The sequence below is a fragment of the Schistocerca americana genome, chromosome 4, assembly GCF_021461395.2.
Source record: "Schistocerca americana isolate TAMUIC-IGC-003095 chromosome 4, iqSchAmer2.1, whole genome shotgun sequence".
NCBI classification, from domain to species: domain Eukaryota; kingdom Metazoa; phylum Arthropoda; class Insecta; order Orthoptera; family Acrididae; genus Schistocerca; species Schistocerca americana.
The window spans coordinates 818175962-818199562 of record NC_060122.1 but is presented as its reverse complement, the minus strand read 5'-3'; the positions used below and the strand labels follow the sequence as shown (position 1 = coordinate 818199562).

General features: G+C 39.5%; 1 protein-coding gene across 1 annotated transcript in view; it reads right to left on the bottom strand.

Moving 5' to 3' along the window:
- The window catches only part of LOC124613825 (E3 ubiquitin-protein ligase arkadia-C-like), a 290726-nt gene that overhangs the window by 99341 nt on the left and 167784 nt on the right, over window positions 1–23601 (bottom strand). The window contains exon 7 of the mRNA XM_047142547.1: window positions 19182–19422. Coding sequence (XP_046998503.1) covers window positions 19182–19422 — 241 coding nt within the window. The remainder of the gene's footprint in view (window positions 1–19181; window positions 19423–23601) is intronic.

The following is a 23601-nucleotide window of genomic DNA, read 5'->3' as shown; positions in this document are numbered from 1 at the left end:
CCATTCTGTTCTGAGCACTTTTCAAACCAGCCTTGTATATTAAAAAAAAATTAAAAAAGGAGATGAATAGGTTGAAGTTGGGTATAGTGGGAATTAGTGTTGTTCTGTGGCACGAGAAACTGGACTTCTGGTCAAACGAATACAAGATTATAAACACAAAATCAAATATGGGTAATGGAGGAGTGGATTTAATAATGAATAAGAAAATAGGAATGTGGTTAAGCTACTGATGAACAGCATAGTGAACATATTATCGTGGCGAAGACAGACACAAAGCCCATGTGTAACACAGTAGTACACGTTTATATGCCAACTGGCTCCACAGATGATGTAGAGACTGAAGAAATCTATGATGAAATAAAAGAAACTGTCCAGATGGTTAATGGAGATGAAAATGTAATTGTGATGGGAGGCTGGAATTCAATAGCACAAAAAGAAGAGAAGGAAAAATAGTAGGTGAATATGGACTGTGGAAAAGGAATGAAAGCTAAAACCACCTGGTAGACTTTTGCACAGAGTATAATTTAATCATTGCTAAACTTGGTTTAAGAATCATAAAAGGAGGTTTTGTGTGTGGAAGAGACCTTGAAGGCTTCATGGTTAGACAGAGATTTAGGAACCAAATTTTAAATTTTAATACGTTCCCAGGGGCAGATGTGGGCTCTGACCACAATTTATTGGTTAGTTAGTTAGTTGCATGTTCCATCGATCAATCGCATGGTACGGTAGCCGTTACGATGTGAACCGTGTCAAGTGCACAAGAAGTGCACATATGAAACAAGATTTTTTTAATATACATATATATTACAACAGAGTGTTAAGGATTAATATTTCTATTATTTACCCCATTCTCTTAAATGGCACAAAATGCCATGAATCTGACTGAGCTCTACAAGATTTAAGCCAAAACATGGCCGTGAGGGTAGACAATATTCTGTCAGAAGTACTGATAGCCTTGGGAGAGCCAGCCATGACAATGACAAAACTCTTCCATCAGGTGTGCAAGATGTGTGTATGAGGCGAAATACCCTCAGACTTCAAGAAGAATATAGCAATTCCAACACCAAAGAAAGCAGTTGCTAACTGGCATGAAAATTATCGAACCATCAGTTTCATAATCCATAGTTGCAAAATACTAACACGGATCCTTTACAGAAAAATGGAAAAATTGGTATAAACAAACCTCGGGGAAGAACAGTTTGGATTCCAGAGACATGTAGAAATACAAGAGGCAATACTGACCTACGACTTATCTAAGATGATAGGTTATGGAAAGACAATCTATGTTTATAGCATTTGTAGACTTAGAGAAAGCTTTTGACAATGTTGACTAGAATACTCTCTTTGAAATTCTGAAGGTAGCACGGTTAAAACAGAGGGAGCGAGAGGTTATTTACAATTTGTACAGAAACCAGACGGCAGTTATAAGAGTCGAGGGGCACAAAAGGGAAGCAGCGGTTGAATAGGGGATGAGGCATGATTGGAGCCTAACCCTGATAGAGCCTATCCCTGATATTCAATCTGTACACTGAACACGAGGTAAAAGAAACTAAAGAACAATTTGGAGTAGGAATTAAAATTCAGGGAGAAGAAATAAAAACTTGATGGTTGGCTGATGACATGGTAATACTGTCAGAGACAGCAAAGGACTTGATAGAGCAGTTGAATGGAACAGACAGTGCCTTGAAACGACAATACAAGATGAACATCAACACCAGCAAAACGAGGATAATGGAATATAGCCGTAGACTGGCAATGGCAAGAAAAGCATATCTGAAAAACAGAAATCTGTTAACATAAAATATACATTTAAGTGTTAGGAAATCTTTTCTGAAGCTATTTGTATGGAGTGTTGCCATGTATGGAAGTGAAACATGGACGACAAACAGTTTAGACAAAAAGAGAATAGACACTTTTCAAATGTGGTGCTAAAGAAGAATGTTGAAGATCAGATTGGTCAATTTGCAACTAATGAGGAGATACTGAATAGAATGGGGGAGACAAGAAATTTGTGGCATAACTTGATCAGTCGTCGTACTGACGACCACAACAGCAATTTTATTCACAACACATTTTGCAAACAGTAGCCATATATACTGCTGGATGTACCTGCAAAATTATATCACTGTACAATAAATAGTACAGGAGATACAACACTATAAAAGTTGGGCTGCATGAAAATAAAACTGCAGGGAAATATTGGCTAGAGATAAACTGCACGGAAATATTGGCTAGAGATAAAGGTGAAATATATGTACAAATATGTTAAATGTATGTGACATGGGTACACGGGCAAAACAGCGGGTAAAAAGCCTATCCCAAATCCATGGAAAAATTTCAATCGTATTTGGTGTACATATTATTTACGACCTGGAAAGAAATACTGTCGAGGTATGAACCACCATCATCCTGTTGAGGTTGGAGTAGGAACATGGAGAGAAAACAGGGAAGGAGAAATGGACAGACAGAAAGGGGGGGGGGGGGGGGGGGGAAGGAGGAGATAGGCTAATAAGCCTGGCCAACACTTGATATGCAGCTAGTTAAGTCATTAAAAGTTAGTGAAGCTATAAATTACATGTAGTCCGCTCCTGCATTTTCAACAGCTATGAAATGGGAGGATAAATTCAAATAATGGCTGTATGAGCAAGATGTATGAAACAGGCGAAATACCCTCAGACTTCAAGAAGAATATAATAATTCCAATCCCAAAGAAAGCAGGTGTTGACAGATGTGAAAATTACCGAACTATCAGCTTAATAAGTCACAGCTGCAAAATACTAACACGAATTCTTTACAGACGAATGGAAAAACTAGTAGAAGCCAACCTCGGGGAAGATCAGTTTGGATTCCGTAGAAATATTGGAACACGTGAGGCAATACTGACCCTACGGCTTATCTTAAAAGCTAGATTAAGGAAAGGCAAACCTACGTTTCTAGCATTTGTAGACTTAGAGAAAGCTTTTGACAATGTTGACTGGAATACTCTCTTTCAAATTCTAAAGGTGGCAGGGGTAAAATACAGGGAGCGAAAGGCTATTTACAATTTGTACAGAAACCAGATGGCAGTTATAAGAGTCGAGGGACATGAAAGGGAAGCAGTGGTTGGGAAGGGAGTAAGACAGGGTTGTAGCCTCTCCCCGATGTTGTTCAATCTGTATATTGAGCAAGCAGTAAAGGAAACAAAAGAAAAATTCGGAGTAGGTATTAAAATTCATGGAGAAGAAATAAAAACTTTGAGGTTCGCCGATGACATTGTAATTCTGTCAGAGACAGCAAAGGACTTGGAAGAGCAGTTGAATGGAATGGACAGTGTCTTGAAAGGAGGATATAAGATGAACATCAACAAAAGCAAAACAAGGATAATGGAATGTAGTCTAATTAAGTCGGGTGATGCTGAGGGAATTAGATTAGGAAATGAGGCACTTAAAGTAGTAAAGGAGTTTTGCTATTTGGGGAGCAAAATAACTGATGATGGTCGAAGTAGAGAGGATATAAAATGTAGGCTGGCAATGGCAAGGAAAGCGTTTCTGAAGAAGAGAAATTTGTTAACATCCAGTATTGATTTAAGTGTCAGGAAGTCATTTCTGAAAGTATTCGTATGGAGTGTAGCCATGTATGGAAGTGAAACATGGACGATAAATAGTTTGGAAAAGAAGAGAATAGAAGCTTTCGAAATGTGGTGCTACAGAAGAATGCTGAAGATTAGATGGGTAGATCACATAACTAATGAGGAAGTATTGAACAGGATTGGGGAGAAGAGAAGTTTGTGGCACAACTTGACCAGAAGAAGGGATCGGTTGGTAGGACATGTTCTGAGGCATCAAGGGATCACCAATTTAGTATTGGAGGGCAGCGTGGAGGGTAAAAATCGTAGAGGGAGACCAAGAGATGAATACACTAAGCAGATTCAGAAGGATGTAGGTTGCAGTAGGTACTGGGAGATGAAAAAGCTTGCACAGGATAGAGTAGCATGGAGAGCTGCATCAGACCAGTCTCAGGACTGAAGACCACAACAAACAACAAATGGCTGTATGATCCAGATGATCCAGCAACATATGGACAGTTCTTTTTCTCCTGTCAATTTGTTACGGTGGATGAGGCATGGGTCTATCAATTCATGTCAGAAATGAAATAGAAATCAAAACAATGGATGGATGATAATTGTCCTGACATGAAATCAATTTCATCTGTCAGAAAAGTTATGGGCCAAACATATGTACCTTGTGTGTGTGTGTGTGTGTGTGTGTGTGTGTGTGTGTGTGTGTGTGTGTAATACATGCAATGAAAAGCACTGTGCAAAATACAACAATATTATGAAAAGCATAGTTGCTACTCACTGCATTGTGAAATGCTGAGTCACTGATAGGCACAACAGAAAGACTGTCACAAAATGAGCTTTCAGCCAACATGGCTTTTGTCGAAAATAGACAAAACACACACACACACACACACACACACACACACACACGACCACAGTCTCTGGCAGCTGAAGCCAGATTACGAGCAGCAGCCCATGATAGGAAAGGCAACTGGGTGGGGGTGAGGAGGAGGCTGGGAGGGGGAGGGGGAGGGGGAGGGTAGTAGGGTAGGGGTGGGGGTGGGGGGCAGTAAACTGCTGGTAATGGGAGCATGCAGGGATGAGGTAGAGAGAGGGTATGCAGCTATATGCAGTCGGGAGGTTAGATGGAGGGTGGGGGAGAGAGGGGAGTAGCGGAAAAGGAGAGAAGAAGAAGACTGGGTGTGTTGGTGGAATAGAGGTCTGTGTAGGGCTGAAATGGGAACAGGGAAGGGGCTAGATGGCTAAGGACAATGACTAACGCAGGTTCAGGCCAGGAGGGTTACAGGAATGTAGGTTATATTGCAGAGAGAGAGAGTTCCCACCTATGGAATTCAGAAAAGCTGGAGTTGATGGGAAGGATCCACATGGCACAGGCTGTGCGGCAGTCACTGAAATGAGGAATGTCATGTAGGGTGGCGTGCTCTGCAACAGTGTGGTCCAGTTGTTTCTTGGACACAGTTTGTCGGTTGCCATTCATGTAGACAGACAGCTTGTTCGTTGTCATGCCACATAGAATGCAGCACAGAGGATAAAGCTTAGCTTGTAAATCATATAGATGGTTTCGCAGGTAACACTGCCTTTGATGGGATAGGTAATGTCAGCGACCGGTCTGTGGTAGGTGGTGGTGGGAGGATGTATGGGACAGGTCTTACATATAGGTCTATTTCTGGGGTATGAACCATGAGCAAGGGGTTGGGAGTAAGGCTGTGTAGGGGTGGACGAGGATATTGTGTAGGTTCAGTGGACGACAGAATACCACTGTCGGTGGGATGGGAAGGATAGTGAGTGGACATTTCTCGTTTGAGGGCACGACGTGAGATCGTCAAAATCTTGGGGGAAAATGTGACTCAGTTGCCCCAACCCTGAGTGGTAGCGAGTCATGAGGGGAATGCTCCTCTGTGGCAGCACGGTGGGACGTTGGGAGGTGGTGGCTGACAGGAAAGATAAGGCACAGGAACTCTGTTTTTGCACACGGTTGGGAGGGTAATTACTGTCTGTAAAGGCCTCAGTGAGACCCTCCGTATATTTTGAGAGGGACCGCTCATCACTGCAGATATGATGGCCATGGGTGGCTATATGGAAGGGACTTTTTGGTATGGAACAGGTGGCAGCTACTGAAATGGAGGTATTGCCATCCCAGCATTACACAGCCCTCTATTCCACCAACACACCCAGTCTTCTTCCTCTCTCCTTTTCCGCTACGCCCCCCCCCCCCCCCCTCTCTCCCCCACCCTCCATCTAACCTCCCTCCCAAGTGCACCTCGCTGCATATCCTCTCTCTACCTCATCCCTGCACGCTCCCACTAGCAGCAGTTTACTGTCCCCCACCCCTACCCTGCTATCCCTCCTCCTCCCCCTTCCCACCCCAGCCTCCTCCTTACCCCCACCCAGTTGCCTCTCCCATAATGTGCTGCTACTCACAGTCTGCAGCAAAAAGTTATTAAGATGACTATGAACAGTTTAAGAAATGCCTTTTCTGAAGATGTTAGCGAATTTTCAACATACGGGAAACATTTTTGTTATTGAAGTTAGACGAACACATTATGCAAACGAAATCTTATGAATACATCACATTTTCGTCTACTACAAAGTAGACTTATGGCACAGTTTTCTATTTTTGGTTAAATACGATGTATAATAATCCACTAAAGTATGAAGTACTTATGCTGTCGCCTACGCAGTTTGGAAGATTGCCCACCTCATCTTTCACAAATTCTGGGAATGATGTTTGCCAGACAAATAATGTTTTTATTGTTAAACCTGTATAAACTTCTACAGTTCCACTTTTCAATATTTCTTCAAGCTATATACACACCTATGAAATAATGGGACTCATGCTGTCACAGAATAAGCACGGATGCGCCGAAGATGAATGACCAATAACCATAAAGTGTGAAGCCTTCTCAGTCAAATCTCACATCTCTGGTGTCTGTAGACAAATCAGTGTGGTAGTGGCCTTCATTTGTGTAAGAACTGCTGTTTTGTTTAGTCAGAAAAGCAGATAAAAATTCACTCCACGCCTTTCAGAGACATTCCTTCCAAAGCAACAATGCAAATGTAGACCAGATGTGACTTGAATTCAAAGAAATAGTATCACCAGCAATTAAGAGCTTTATAGCAAATAAATTAATAAATGACGGAGATGAGCCTTCCATTGGTACACAAAACAGTGCCAGATCAAGAGAGCAAAAAAAGGATGTCAAATTTAAAAAAAATGCAAAATCCACAAGATTGGTGATCCATTACAGGAGTTCGAAATTTAGCATGGACTTCAATGCAAAATGCTTATAATAATTTCCACAGTGAAACTTTGTCTCGAAACCTGGCAAAAATTCAAAGGGATTCTGATCATATGTAAAGTATGCTCGCGGCAAGACACAATCAATGCCTATAAGCAATGGAAATACTATTGATGACAGTGCTGCTAAAGTAGAGTTATTAACACAGCCTTCTGACATTCTTTCAACAAAGAAGACACAGTAAATATTCCAGAATTCGAATCAAGAACAGCTGCCAACCTGAGTAATTTAGAAGTAGCTATCCTTGGAAACACCCCCCCCCCCCCTCCCGCCACCCCCACCCCCCATGTGTGCCTCAGCGATACAGATAGCCGAACCGTAGGTGCAACCACAACGGAGGGGTATCTGTTGAGAGGCCAGACAAACGTGTGGTTCCTGAAGAGGGACAGCGGCCTTTTCAGTAGTTGCAAGGGCAACAGTCTGGATGATTGACTGATCTGGCCTTGTAACACTAACCAAAACGGCCTTGCTGTGCTGGAACTGCGAATGGCTGAAAGCAAGGGGAAACTACGGACGTAATTTTCCCCGAGGGCAAGCAGCTTTACTGTATGGTTAAATGATGATGGCGTCCTCTTGGGTAAAATATTCCGGTGGTAAAATAGTCCCGCATTCGGATCTCCAGGCGGGGACTACTCAAGAGGATGTCGTTATCAGGAGAAAGAAAACTGGCGTTCTACAGATCGGAGTATGGAATGTCAGATCCCTTAATGGGGCAGGTAGATTAGAAAATTTAAAAACAGAAATGGATAGGTTAAAGTTAGATATAGTGGGAATTAGTGAAGTTTGGTGGAAGGAGAAACAAGACTTCTGGTCAGGTGACTACAGGGTTATAAACACAAAATCAAATAGGGGTAACGCAGGAGTAGGTTTAATAATGAACAGGAAAATAGGAATGCGGGTAAGCTACTACAAACAGCATAGTGAACGCATTATTGTGGCCAAGATAGATACGAAGCCCACGCCTACTACAGTAGTAAAAGTTTATATGCCAACTAGCTCTGCAGATGACGAAGAAATTGAAGAAATGTATGATGAAATAAAAGAAATTATTCAGATTGTGAAGGCAGACGAAAATTTAATAGTCATGGGTGACTGGAATTCAGTAGTAGGCAAAGGGAGAGAAGGAAACGTAGTAGGTGAATATGGATTGGGGGTAAGAAATGAAAGAGGAAGCTGCCTGGTAGAATTTTGCACAGAGCACAACTTAATCATAGCTAACATTTGGTTCAAGAATCATGAAAGAAGGTTGTATACATGGAAGAAGCCTGGAGATAATGACAGGTTTCAGATAGATTATATAATGGTAAGACAGAGATTTAGGAACCAGGTTTTAAACTGTAAGACATTTCCAGGGGCAGATGTGGATTCTGACCACAATCTATTGGTTATGACCTGTAGATTAAAACTGAAGAAACTGCAAAAAGGTGGGAATTTAAGGAGATGGGACCTGGATAAACTGACTAAACCAGAGGTTGTACAGAGTTTCAGGGAGAGCATAAGGGAACAATTGACAGGAATTAAAGAGACCTTCAGAGAAAAGAGAACCACTTGTATGAATATCAAAAGCTCAGGTGGAAACCCAGTTCTAAGCAAAGAAGGGAAAGCAAAAAGGTGGAAGGAGTATATAGAGGGTCTATACAAGGGCAATGTACTTGAGGACAATATTATGGAAATGGAAGAGGATGTAGATGAAGATGAAATGGGAGATATAACACTGCGTGAAGAGTTTGACAGAGCACTGAAAGAGTTGAAACAAGGCCCCGGGAGTAGACAACATTCCATTAGAGCTGCTGACAGCCTTGGGAGAGCCAGTCCTGACGAAACTCTACCATCTGGTGAGCAAGATGTATGAGACAGGCAAAATACCCTCAGACTTGAAGAAGAATATAATAATTCCAATCCCAAAGAAAGCAGGTGTGAAAATTACCAAACTATCAGTTTAATAAGTCACGGCTGCAAAATACTAAAGCGGATTCTTTACAGACGAATGGAAAAACTAGTAGAAGCCAACCTCGGGGAAGATCAGTTTGGATTCCGTAGAAATGTTGGGACACGTGAGGCAATACTGACCCTACGACTTATCTTAGAAGCTAGATTAAGGAAAGGCAAACCTATGTTTCTAGCATTTGTAGACTTAGAGAAAGCATTTGACAATGTTGACTGGAATACTCTCTTTCAAATCCTAAAGGTGGCAGGGGTAAAATACAGGGAGCGAAAGGTGATTTACAATTTGTACAGAAACCAGATGGCAGTTATAAGAGTCGAGGTACATGAAAGGGAAGCAGTGGCTGGGAAGGGAATGAGACAGACAGGGTTGTAGTCTCTCCCCGATGTTATTCAATCTGTATATTGAGCAAGCAGTGAAGGAAACAAAAGAAAAATTCGGAATAGGTATTAAAATCCATGGAGAAGAAATAAAAACTTTGAGGTTCGCCGATGACATTGTAATTCTGTCAGAGACAGCAAAAGAGTTGGAAGAGCAGTTGAATGGAATGGATAGTGTCTTGAAAGGAGGGTATAAGATGAACATCAACAAAAGCAAAATGAGGATAATGGAATGTAGTGGAATTAAGTCGGGTGATGCTGGGAATTAGATTAGGAAATGAGACACTTAAAGTAGTAAAGGAATTTAGCTATTTGGGAAGCAAAATAACTGATGATGGTCGAAGTAGAGAGGATATAAAATGTAGACTGGTAATTGCAAGGAAAGCGTTTCTGAAGAAGAAATATTTGTTAACATCGAGTATAGATTTAAGTGTCAGGAAGTCATTTCTGAAAGTATCTGTATGGAGTGTAGCCATGTATGGAAGTGAAACATGGACGATAAATAGTTTGGAGAAGAAGAGAATAGAAGCTTTTGAAATGTGGTGCTACAGAAGAATGCTGAAGATCAGATGGGTAGATCACACAACTAATGAGGAAGTTTTGAATAGGATTGGGGAGAAGAGAAGTTTGTGGCACAACTTCACTAGAAGAAGGGATCGGTTGGTAGGACATGTGTTGAGGCATCACGGGATCACCAATTTAGTATTGGAGGGCAGTGTGGAGGGTAAAAATCATATAGGGAGACAAAGAGATGAATACACTAAGCAGATTCAGAAGGATGTAGGTTGCAGTAGGTACTGGGAGATGAAGAAGCTGGCACAGGATAGAGTAGCATGGAGAGCTGCATCAAACCAGTCCCAGGACTGAAGACCACAACAACAACAACAACATCCTTGGAGTATGCTGATGCAATAGCTCCATACTCAACAATCATATACAACCGCTCTCTCGCCGAAAGATCAGTATCCAAAGACTGGACAGCTGCACAGGTCACACCAATATTTAAGAAAGGCAGTTGGAGTAAGCCACTAAATTACAGGCCTTTATCATTAACGTCGATACGCTGCAGGATTTTAGGATCTGTATTGTGTTTGAACATTATGAAGTACCTCAAAGAGAACAATCTACTGGCACGTAGTCAACATGGATTTAGAAGACATTGTTCTTGTGAAACACAACTAGCTCTTTATTGACACACAGTGTTGAGTGCTACTGACATGGGATTTCAAATTGATTCCATATTTTGAGATTTTCAGAAGGCTTTTGACACTGTACCTCACAAGCTGGTTGTAATTCAACAGCATGCTTATGGAATATTGTCTCAGTTGCGTGACTCGATTCATGATTTCCTGTCAGAAGGGTCACAACCCGTAGTAACTGACAGAAAGCCATCGAGCAAAAAAATAAGTCATTTCTGGTGTCCCCTAAAGTAGTGTTATAAGCCCTCTGCTGTTCCTTATCTATATAAACAATTTAGGAGACATTGTGAGTAGTCATCTTAGGTTGTTTGCAGATGATGCTGTAATTAATCATCTAGTAATTTCATCAGAAGATCAAAACAAATTACAGAATGATTTAGAAATGATATTTGTTTGATGCAAATATTGGCAATTGACCCTAAGTAATGGAAAGTGTGAGGTCCTCCACGAGTGCTAAAAGGACTCGTACAATGTTGTGGGGAAGTCGAACCAAATACTGCGATTTATTGGCAGAGCCCTTAGAAGATGCAACAAATCTACTAAAGAGACTGCCTACACTAAGCTTGTCCATCCTCTTTTGGAATACTGATGTACGGTGTGGGATCCTTAACCAGATAGAATTAATGCAGTACACTGAGAAAGTTCAAAGAAAATATACACATATGGGTGTTTACTGTGACCAAGACATTTCAAACTATTATAATGTATCATTTAAACATATAATACCTCCTTCAGGCTGATATTTTAAATTATGGACTTTGTCCTAACAAATTCTAAGATATCCCAAATAAGAAACAACACCAACTGAATAGATGTTCTTGTAGCAGAACAAGAACTACGGTAAATCATGAAAACTTACCACCTTATGCAAGAGACAGAGCACATGATCGCCACAATGTGCTAGAAGCTGAGACTGTAATCTACAAGGATGTGTACCAGTAAACTAACTGAATTTTCAGAAATGGCCCACTAAGAAAACAGTATCGTAGGAAATGGGTCAAAAGTCGCACTGAATGATATTAAAGGCAAATGTATCACAGATGTGAAGAAAGCTCTATACAGAGATTGTAGAAGTGGATGTATGGGATACACTGCCTAGTGCCATCTCAGAACATTTACTTTCAAAACTGAATAGTCTGGTTGCATTCCCAGCATTTCCTGTTAACGGCAAATGTATCATAAGTGCTGTAGGTAATCAATGCAAATCCATCAAAGGTCAGGCACTGATCAACTTCAGAATTCAGGAAGATGAGTATGAGCAAGAGTGCTGGTTGTTGGATCTAAGATCTATTTAGTCTTTGGTATTGACTGGTTACCTAAAACGAAATATATAATAGAATCTGAAGAAAGTTGCCTGCATGCGAAGTTAAATAATGGAGAGACAAGACCTAAATAGAAGGGATTCATTGACAGAGATAGCACAAACATTGTGCGCATGAATATGAGGTTAACGTGTTTTCAAGGAGAAGGGGGAACTGCAGTTATAAATAAATCAGAGGAGGATGATGGACTGCGAAACAATAATAATGATGAAGACTCTCTGATTAGTATTCAGAACAAGATTCAAATATTAGTGGACTTACCTGAACCTAAACAAGAATAAAAGTAGAAGTACTAAGACACTACACTGCTCCGAGTTCAAAAACACCTTGTTTGATGGCTCTGAGCACTATGGGACTCAACTGCTGAGGTCATTAGTCCCCTAGAACTTAGAACTAGTTAAACCTAACTAACCTAAGGACATCACAAACATCCATGCCCGAGGCAGGATTCGAACCTGCGACCGTAGCGGTCTCGCGGTTCCAGACTGCAGCGCCTTTAACCGCGCGGCCACTTCAGCCGGCTACCTTGTTTGGTCAAGAGTGCAGATAGACACAATGAAAACACTATTAAACTTTAAGCTTTCAGACAAAAATATCCTTTTTCACAAGAAGGAAACAAACACACACACACACACACACACACACACACACACACGGCCACTGTATATAGCTGCCCAGGCCCAACTGTGGGCTACACCTGCACCTGATGTGAGAATTAAACTGCTGTTGGCGGCAGGGGTAAGGATGCCTGTAGTGGGGGGGATAGCCGGATTGGTGGTGGTGGTGGTGGTGGTATGGTGGTGGTGGTGGTCATGGTGGTGGTCAGGGGGAGGAAGTTGTGCTGCTGCTTGGGAGTGAGTAGGGAGGTGGTGGTGGGGACAGGACACAGAAGTAGGGAGGACGAGAAAGAATACAACAGAGGAGAGATGTGGAGAAGGGAAAAGGCTACTAGGTGTGTTGGTGGAACAGGGGGTGTGTGTAGCACTGGAGTGGCAAAGGGGAAGAGTATGGAAGACAGGCAGTAGCAAAGGTTCAGGCCAGGGGGAATTATGAGAATGAAGGATATATTGTATGGAGAGTTCCCATCTGCCCAGAAAGCTAGTGTTGGTAGGAAGGATCCAGAGGAGCAGGCTATGAAGCAGTCATTGAACTGAAGCACAGATTTTGGGCAGCATGTTCAGCAAATGGGCAGTACTGCTGTTTCTTGGCCACAGTTTGGCAGAGGTCCTTCGTGCAGACATACAGCAAGTTAATTGTCATGCCCATGTAGAAAACAGCACAGTGGTTGCAACTTAAGTTTGTAAATCACATGTTTGCTACCTTTGACGGGATAGTATATGTCAGTGGCAGGACTGGAGTATGGGTGAAGTAAGTATGGACAATGATACTGTGTAGGTTTGGTGGATGGCAAAATACCACTGTGCGAGGGATGGAGAGGATAGTTGGTAGAATATTACTCATTTCAGGGACGGTGAGTAGTAGTCAAAATCCTGGTGGGGAATTTGATATAGTTACTCCAGTCCTGGGTGGTACTGAGTCAAAAGAGGAGTGCTCCTTAGTGGCCAGACAGTGTCATTTGGGAGGTGGTAGGTGATTGGAGAGACAGGCCACAGGAGATCTGTTTCTGGATAAAACTGGGAGGGTAATTTCAATCTGTGAAGGCCTCAGTGTGATCATTTGCATTTTTGGAGAGGGACTGCTCATCACCACATATGTAGTGGCCATGAGTGCCTTAGGGTGTGTGGAAGGGACTTCTTGGTATGGTATGGGTGGCAGCTGCTCAATTGGAAGTACTGTTCATGGTTGGTAGGTCTGATGGGGATAGAGGTAATGATGTACCCATCCTCGAGGTGGAGCTCAACAATGAGGAAGGTGGCTTGTTGGGTTGAGGAGGACCGCATAAAGCCTACTAGCCTTTCCCCTTATCCATATCTCTCCTCTGTCCTATTCTTTTTCCCCCATCCCACTTCCCCACCATTTCCCTACTCACTCCCTTGAGCAGCACAACATCTTTTTCAACCCCTACCCTGCTATCCCTAACCCTCCCACCCCATACCTCCTTACCTCCGCCATCCACCATGGTTTGCTGCTCACGTAAGATGCAGGCGCAGCCTGCAGTTGCCCTGAGTGGCCATATACAGTAGCTGTGTGTGTGTGTGTGTGTGTGTGTGTGTGTGTGTGTGTGTGTGTGTGTGTGCGCGCGTGTGTGTGTGTTTTCTGCTTCTCAAGAAGAACCTGTTTGTCTGAAAACTAAAAGTTTAGTATTCTTTTCACTGCGTCAGTCCACGACTCAAAACCTCCTCTATGCGGTTAGTAGAAATTCATCCTTTTCATGCTGTTGCTATTCCATCCTGGAATTTTGATTGTTTGATTTAGTCTGATCAAATGTTGCATCTGCCAAATTAACCATTTCACAGCAAATCTTAACCAATATCTTTGGCTAAGAGAGAAGCAGTCAATAAAGACATTAAGAGGATACTGGGTAATTGGATCTTAAACACTTGGAAATTGAGTATTCTAACCCAATCTGCACCATAAACGAGAAGGACAGCACAGTTGTACAGTTATTGATGTCTGTGCAGCGAACTGCATTATTTTGCTACAATGTGACCAATGAGAAAACTTGGAATGTCTTTTACTTAAGTTTAAAGAAATACAATAATTAAATAACCTTGACCTAATGAGTAGTTACAGCAACTACTGTTAGATGACGACAGCAGAAAATATGTTGTCTTTTCATTTAGTGGAAGATGCTACCAGTTTAAATAACGATCTAAACAGACCATATTCAAATTAAAATCACTTTATGGGAAGAACACTTAGAAACTTGAATGTACAACAATCAACTTTGGCAAATCAGAGTTTAAATTCCTTGGATGTGTAATTTCTCTGCATGGAACTGAATGTCATCCAATGTAACTGAAAACAAGAATAAATTTTGCCACTCCACATGATGTAAACTACTCAAATCATTTTTTGACTTCTGAAATTTCTATCACTTGTAATCATGGAACTTTTAAAGATGGAGGAATTATGGAAATGGAATAAGGAACATCAAGAAGCATTGGAATAAATTAAAAAACAACCGAGTGAGGTGCCAATATTCGATCATTCTTATCTGAGTGAAAATTTCTGTCTTAGTGCTGACTCCAGTGATTAATTTCTTGGTTCAGAATTGCATCAATCGACACAAGTTAATGGAGTCATTGAATACCGTACTATCATCTTTGTACGCCATGCACTACTAATTGGAAGAGAAAATGCACAGCCAGGGAAAGGGAAGCACTTGCTACTGTATGGAGTTTTGAAAAGTTTCACTACTACTTCTTAGCAAGACATTCTATTGCCACTACAGATCTTAAGGCACCTTTGGTCTTGCTAAATTGCAAATTAAGGCACAATAGGCTAACCTGGTGAGAATTACTTCTTCTGGAATACAATTCTGAGATTCAGTATATACCAGGACAGCAAAATATTGTACCAAATGCTGGTTCATGACCATCAAAGGAGAATGTATCTGTTGAACCTTCTGTGGCTATGGGCATATATGCCTGACAGTAGAGTGCCCAGATGGCTAAGGGACACATGTACACCAAGCAGGCAGAACAGCCAGATGGCTACGGGCATTCAGTTACACCCGGCAGGCAGGGAGACCTGACGGCTGGGTGCAGGAGCTGGTAAACGTGTACAATATAATTGCAACTCGCTGTTGTCTCCATGTCAACATTCCTGCCAACACCGTCATTTACTGATCTTCTTTGTCAAGTCGGTAAGCACTACAGCTTTCACCTGCTACTCGTCCCTTTCTGCATATGAGTCGACTGAATACATACAATCTGATTTCCTAACATGCACTAGACAAATGACACAAATATACATAATTAGATAATTGAAATCTTTCTGTCAGGGCTACAGTATGCAACATCTTTCTTCCTACACACAGAAAAATATATATCATGATATATTTGACCTACTACAACCGTGGTTAAATTTCACAATGGACACTACATTTTCTAACCATGGGAGATAGTAGCCATTACAGTTCCATTAGAGTTATGTTAGATATTGGTTTGGAAAAGCAGCAAAGGATAAGGAGGCATAAGGTACTTTATAGAAAGCTGAATTATCAGCTGCAATGAAACATTAGTAAGAAGAGCAAATATACACTAGCCTACAGGGTACCACCTCCACTGAGAAAGAAACTTCCATCAAATTATAGGAGTTTGTTTTACCCATTCGAAACACTCAAGGCCATTATCACTAACGTTAAGTTGGATATTTTAAAGTGGAAATATAATGGCAATATGAGTGACTACATTTGAGTTACAGCACTATATCACAAAACATGAAGATTTTGTTCTACAATTACATCTCAGTTGTTTCTCTGGTGGAAAAATTTTAAAACAATTTTAACTATCAACAATCCTAATTTAAAACTTGTTTTTGGCAAACTGTTAAGTAATGAAATCCACCTATAAATAGGTGGATCAGAGTCCCTGGTGCGTACACCACTAATACATTGATATGACTGGGGAAAAAACCACCATTCACCCATCAGAACACTGGACAGTGTATAAAAATACAGAAAGACTGATAATTGTTTGTCCTTTTTGGACACGTAAATGGTTGTTTTGTATTTCCAAGACTTACGTGTGTGTGTGTGTGTGTGTGTGTGTGTGTGTGTGTGTGTGAGAGAGAGAGAGAGAGAGAGAGAGAGAGAGAGAGAGAGAGTGAGTTTTTCTAAACTGGAAGGCAAGTAGCAGTTTGAAAGATTGAAGCAATTACAAATTATCTTTTCATATGCCTATTCACACTACGTGAGTCATCTACTTATCACCATTTTTTCACAAAAAGATTCCATTTTCATTAACATGACAGTATATGGAAAGGCAATATTCAAGTCCTGAAATTCAGAAATACAGAGGCAAAACAGAGTTGCTTAGTGATAGGAGCACATCATAAGAGCCAGCAAAACGACATGAAAAGTATTTGTTACACCAACATGATTCAGATAACAGTGAGCCAAAGGAATTGTTTCACACAAGGCAGCTTCAGTATCACAACACATTCAACAAATTAACAACAGCAGTGTTACTGGACAAGTCACTTAAAAACAGGTAAAATTCAGCACAATACATAAACTAAAGGAAATACAACTCAGCTATAGTAGATCAATGCATGGGGCACAGTAGTACATAATGGAATGCAGCATTCACACTAGCTTCTGAGCACTAGCTCTTTTTCCAGCAATAGTGCACACACACACACACACACACACACACACACACACACACTCTCTCTCTCTCTCTCTCTCTCTCTCTCTCTCTCTCTCTCTCTGTGTGTGTGTGTGTGTGTGTGTGTGTGTGTGTGTGTGTGTGTGTTCCACACATCAATCCACTTTACAAAACTGGTTGCCTTTCCCTTACTTTACGTATTGCTCCATCCAGAAATTTCCATTGTTTTTATACAACCAAAAGAATGTTATGGCAATATACACTACAAAAAATGTTGCATAACAGTGCAGTACATTAGCTGAATTTATATTCGAGGTGATCAACCAACATAATGCAGGACAAATCATAGTAGTAGCACTGTTAAAAATGAATAAGCATTGTTGTTGTGGTCTTCAGTCCTGAGACTGGTATGATGCAGCTCTCCATGCTACTCTATCCTGTGCAAGCTTCTTCATCTCCCAGTACCTACTGCAACCTACATCCTTCTGAATCTGCTTAGTGTATTCATCTCTTGGTCTCCCTCTACGATTTTTACCCTCCACGCTGCCCTCCAATGCTAAATTTGTGATCCCGTGATGCCTCAAAACGTGTCCTACCAACCGATCCCTTCTTCTAGTCAAGTTGTGCCACAAACTTCTCTTCTCCCCAATCCTATTCAATACCTCCTCATTAGTTACGTGATCTACCCACCTTATCTTCAGCATTCTTCTGTAGCACCACATTTCGAAAGCTTCTATTCTCTTCTTGTCCAAACTGGTTATCGACCATGTTTCACTTCCATACATGGCTACACTCCATACAAATACTTTCAGAAATGACTTCCTGACACTTAAATCAATACTGGATGTTAACAAATTTCTCTTCTTCAGAAACGCTTTCCTTGCCATTGCCAGCCTACATTTTATATCCTCTCTACTTCAACCATCATCAGTTATTTTGCTCCCCAAATAGCAAAACTCCTTTATTACTTTAAGTGCCTCATTTCCTAATCTAATTCCCTCAGCATCACCCGACTTAATTAGACTACATTCCATTATCCTTGTTTTGCTTTTGTTGATGTTCATCTTATATCCTCCTTTCAGACACTGTCCATTCCATTCAACTGCTCTTCCAAGTCCTTTGCTGTCTCTGACAGAATTACAATGTCATCGGCGAACCTCAAAGTTTTTACTTCTTCTCCATGAATTTTAATACCTACTCCGAATTTTTCTTTTGTTTCCTTTACTGCTTGCTCAATATACAGATTGAACAACATCGGGGAGAGGCTACAACCCTGTCTCACTTCCTTCCCAACCGCTGCTTCCCTTTTCATGCCCCTCGACTCTTATAACTGCCCTCTGGTTTCTGTACAAATTGTAAATAGCCTTTCGCTCCCTGTATTTTACCCCTGCCACCTTCAGAATTTGAAAGAGAGTATTCCAGTTAACATTGTCAAAAGCTTTCTCTAAGTCTACAAATGCTAGAAACGTAGGTTTGCCTTTTCTTAATCTTTCTTCTAAGATAAGTCGTAAGGTTAGTATATGAATAAGCATATCTAGGGTCTATAAAATATTACTTTTGATCTCCTAGTGTTATTACCCCAAATTTATTAAGCAACAAATGCAAATTTGATTTTAAAAATTAGACAGTTAAAGCATTGTCCCTCACAACATTAACAATACCAGTTTATGAGCTGTCACACACATACATTTTGAGTTGTCATTATTTGAGCTACTTTTACATTAGTTCTGAATTCCTGTCATGTTGAGTGGAACTGGCAAGCAACAAATCTGTACACATATCAAAACGAGGAATATAAATGGTGAATTTTTGCTAGATTTGTACTCTTAAACAATTTTGAGGTCTTTTACTTTCTATAATCACACATACCCGCAGTATAAAACATTAAAAAATATGAAATAAATTTCAGGTAACTATAATGACTCTGCATAACACAACAAAATACAAACTTCTCTTAATTTATTTTGGTGTGATTTGTCACAATGAACATTGATAACAGGTAACTAATAAATGCAATTTATCATGGAAAAAATTGAAATTTTGCACCTGTAGCTTCTTAGCTGCACCTTTAACAAATACTGTTTGTTACATGTTTATCCACTTTATTCCTGTTGTTACGGTTTTCAGGCTACACTTCTCAATCCTGATATTGCTTCTACCACAAAGGTAAAATTTAACAAGAGTATAGAGAAAGTGATTTGACTGCACAAGACAGTTCTCACAATGTAAACAAAACAACATACCTATGCTGCTGTTGCTGCTGCTGCTGTTGCTGCTGCTGCACATGCAAAGAATGTTGTCGTCGCTGAATCTCCTGTATACGCTGTTGAGTATGCCACAGTCGCTCATGGACAGGATAGATACGAGGTTGTGGAGGGGGAGGAGGAGGAGGTGGAGCCAGATATGGAAAGGCACCTGTAGTAGGGCGCCCTGAGTTAACACCGCCATACTGGAATTGTGCCATTCGTTGTAGTGGTGCATCACCTAGAATTTTACAAAAATGTCTTAAGAAATTTACAGGCAACAGTTCAAACTGTTTCATTCATACTTAAATGTGTTTAATGTTTATAATTCAGGGAAACAATGACGATGCAGAATGCACATCATATTTTCTCACACAGACTTTACAAATCAGATTCATCACTAAAAAACAATGGACTACTGTGTGTCAAGACTGGAGAAAAAATATCTGTTATTGATGAAACAAAGACAGTCTATGAAATAAAAAGACTACTGAACATTACAGAATTACATTACATCGCAAATATTTTACAACTGGATACCAAACCACAAAGAAAAGTTCAAGCACCAGTGAACAAGGAACAAATAAGGGATATCAATTAGAAAATTACTCAGAAGTAGGAGTGGTAGGAACATAAATATATCAGTAACACCCCAATTAAGAAAAAAAGAAAATAAAATTGACGTTCCTTAAAGGATAGTCCTAGAAAGAAAAGTGTGTGATAGAAAAGAGGTATGCATTTTATGAGGGAGAGGGAATACACAACAGAGCAAGACTTAAATTTCCAGAGTCCCGGAAAAATACGGTTCATAACTTAACGATGTTATTACATAAATTGGCAAATCAAGAGGTAAAAATATTTTATAAAATCCATTAAATATTATGATCATAAAATGGACATAAAATCAAAAACTGAAAAGAAAGGAAGGAAGCTGATTTAAAAAAACAATAAACAATGTAACGCCTTATACTTGCACTTCGTGAACAATTTCTATCAGAGTTAAAAGCACAACAATAAATCGATCAGTTCATGTTTAGGAACTTCCTGGCAGATGTAAAGCATGCCAGATTATAAGTCAAATCTGGAACCTTTGCCTTTTGTGGGCAAGTTTTCTACCAACTGATCTACCCAAACATGACTCATGACTGCCCTCAGAGCTTTACTTCCACTTTTCTTACCTTCCAAACTTTATAGATTCTCCTTCATACCTTACAGGACTAGCACTCATGAAAGAAAGGATATTGTGGAGAAATGGCTAAGCTGCAGCCTAGGAGATCATTTCCAGAATGAATTTTCACTTTTCAGTAGTGTGTGTGCGCCAATTTGAAACTGCCTGGCAGATTAAAATTGTCCACAGGAGGCATTCTTAGATCGACAGCTCAGTCAGTATGTGACGAAGCAAGCTGGGATATTTTTAGTTCCCCTCTTGTTTTGCCATCTGCCTCCTTAAAATACATTTTCATTTTTAACTAATTACGATTAACATACGTGAGTATAATCTGCATTTTCATGAAAGAGAAAGGTGGGCCCGCAGTTTTAAAGAATATAACACTAGATCGAATTTGGCTTAGTTTTATGTATGTAATTGATTTTCTAACTTATTTTGACTATTACTAGTTAGTACTTTTGTTATAAGGTGAACTCAGTAATTGTTTCGTAACTTAAATTCTGTTGTTGAATTACAAACAAATATAAATTCTGTAATAATTATAAACATTTGAAAGACAAAACACTAGCATTCTTTAAGTATTTATATGGCTCTATTCGAAAACATGTTAGCAAAGACATCCCTTAACTAATTCCAAAGTAATTAAAAATTTTGTCAAAAGTATTGTTTACATAACTATATATGTTAATTTCATCATTTAAACAAACAATTCGGCCTAATTCTTGTAGTAGAAGAAACTGTTAAAAAGAACCAAATTTTCGATGTATTCAGTTAATTTAATGAGTTAAGTTTTAATTGTAATTTCTGTAAATTAAACATTGAACAATGTGTAGTTCCAGCACCTATTACCTATTTTATTCTTCAAGAACTGTGTGGTTAGGTTTTTACTGCTCATAGATGTTCAATAGTGAACTATTGTAGCAGTTTGTGGATGTTCACCTGCAAACTATTAATGAGGCTTATCGAAAGTTAAACAATAGTGCACTGACCATGTTAAATGTGTATTATTTGGGGGGGTTAACAGTGAAAGTAAAGAACTGTGAAACGCAAATGTGGAAAAAGTACATGAAAGTCTAGATTCAAAACTGGCTACTATAGAGAAAAAGGTGGGTCTGGTAATCATTTTGGTAAGCAGGATGATAGTTTTTCCAAGGAAAAGATTAATGAGGATTTGTTATTCGAAGAAGATCACATGGTAAGTAAAAAGGAAGTGTGGCACCCTGTAATAACTGCAAATGTACAAGGTATACAAGTTACGTGTTTACTAGACACTGGTAGTGATTTGAATGGCAATCCACAAGCATTTTTTGAATCTATTAAGAACACAAAGAGTATAGCAGTGATGCATGTTTCTGGAACAAGAATTACTGGTGCTACTGGTAAGCTATCAAAGAGTGTAAAACAAGAGGTACTATTAACTGTGGAATCGGCAGGACAGCTGTTGGAGACCATTTCTTGGTGATTGAAAATCTCAGCTTGATGTTATATTTGAGACTAATTTCCTGTGCAAATAGCAAGTAGGGGGTTCAACATTCTGTGTTGGATCCATTATGTGTTGATAATGATTACCCCAGCTGTCTGTCCCATTTTTGATGTTTCACGGGGCAGTCAAACTCTTCTCCCATTCTATCTGTAGTTTATCAGTGAATCAGAAACAATCTTTCCTTGACTGTCATGTGATTTTGTGCAGTAGGATGCTTTAGTATAGAAATATTTTAGAAAAGTTATATCCAGTGTTATGTTGTGTTAGTGATAAGTAATGCAATCATAAGAGGATGGAAGAAAGTAAATTGGTAAAATGATTAAAGAATTTCTGTCTAAAAAAAAGGTAAGGTAAACAGAAAATAAAAGGTGTCAGCATATGTGGAGGAAAAGGAACAGATTATCTGAAAACTATAATTAATATCTGAAGTAATCAGCTCATTGGTGCAGCAGCAGAGGCAATATGCAGTAAAAACCATCTTAAATATGAGATCTTAAAGTTAATGTGGTATAATAGAAGTGTTTGTGTCTAGTGCAATCAGTATATGGAGATAACTATCTACTTGTGTTATGGTACAGCCTTTTCTAACATTAGGGAATTACAACTTTAAACATAGTTGCCTGGAGTAATGTATGTGGAAAGAATAAGGAAGGTTTGTATGCATATCACCCTTCAGGCTATAATATTATGCAATTTGATGGAATACAGTGAAATAATTTTTCTAAGCAATAACTTTGTCTGATCGGTCATGAGAGTTAAGTTTGCCTTAGCATAAGGATCTGTTATGGTGGAGTGTTTTTCAGTAGAGTCAATTTGCAGTAGATAAGCAGAGCAGGTGTTTATTTATTAGATAATGAAACAATAATGAAATAATAAAATAACGAATAATGTTGGGGTCTTAATCGTTAGGGAGCCTGTCTCTGCAGTAGGGATATTTTTTGAGAATGCACTCCACTAGCTAATGAGGTAAGAAAGGTAAGTAAAATAATGGAGCTGACAGACATGATTAATGAAAAAGATAACTGTATACAAGCAAATGTGGCGTAGCTGTACTGATGATATAATTCTGAAGTATGCAACATTGGGTACTGTTTATATTGTGCAATTCATGACAGTGCAGCTGGAATGAGAGATTACCAGAAAGAGCAAAATTTTAGTTAAGTACAAGTCACACTGCATTATTGGATCTATAGGCTATCTGAAAACTCCTATTTGTTTTCTGACAAATTATGGGCTTAAAGTGGTAATATTGGGATAAACAAAAGTAATTTTGCTGATTAACTGATAACTATGTTACTAGACTGATGTGAACATTCTGACAGGTCAACTATTTGGTAGCATTTTGTGAGGATTTAATTTTCTGATTCAATTAGAGTAGTGCTCAGAGTTGAGTAGACAAGTGGGGCTATGATTTGGTACAATTTCCATCCCCTTAATTTTTTGAGTTGAATAGTAATTAAGTTATGTGAAGGTGACTCCATTCTTTTTTTCATAATGTAATGATTAGTAAATCTATGCTACAGCATATCTTGAGTTTTCGCTATTCTGTAAATGGAAAAAGAGATCAAAATCTTTCAAGTTCAACCAGTTTCAGACAGTTATGACTTGGAGAGTAATTTATTGTGTGTAATGTGCACTCAATTTTAAATTTTTTCTACTCCAAACCTTTCATACTATAGTCAATTTTATGGCTAATTATCGTGCGACTATGAGAACTATGTAATGTATTTATTTATGATGTAATGACTATCATTTTCCATTAGTGTTAA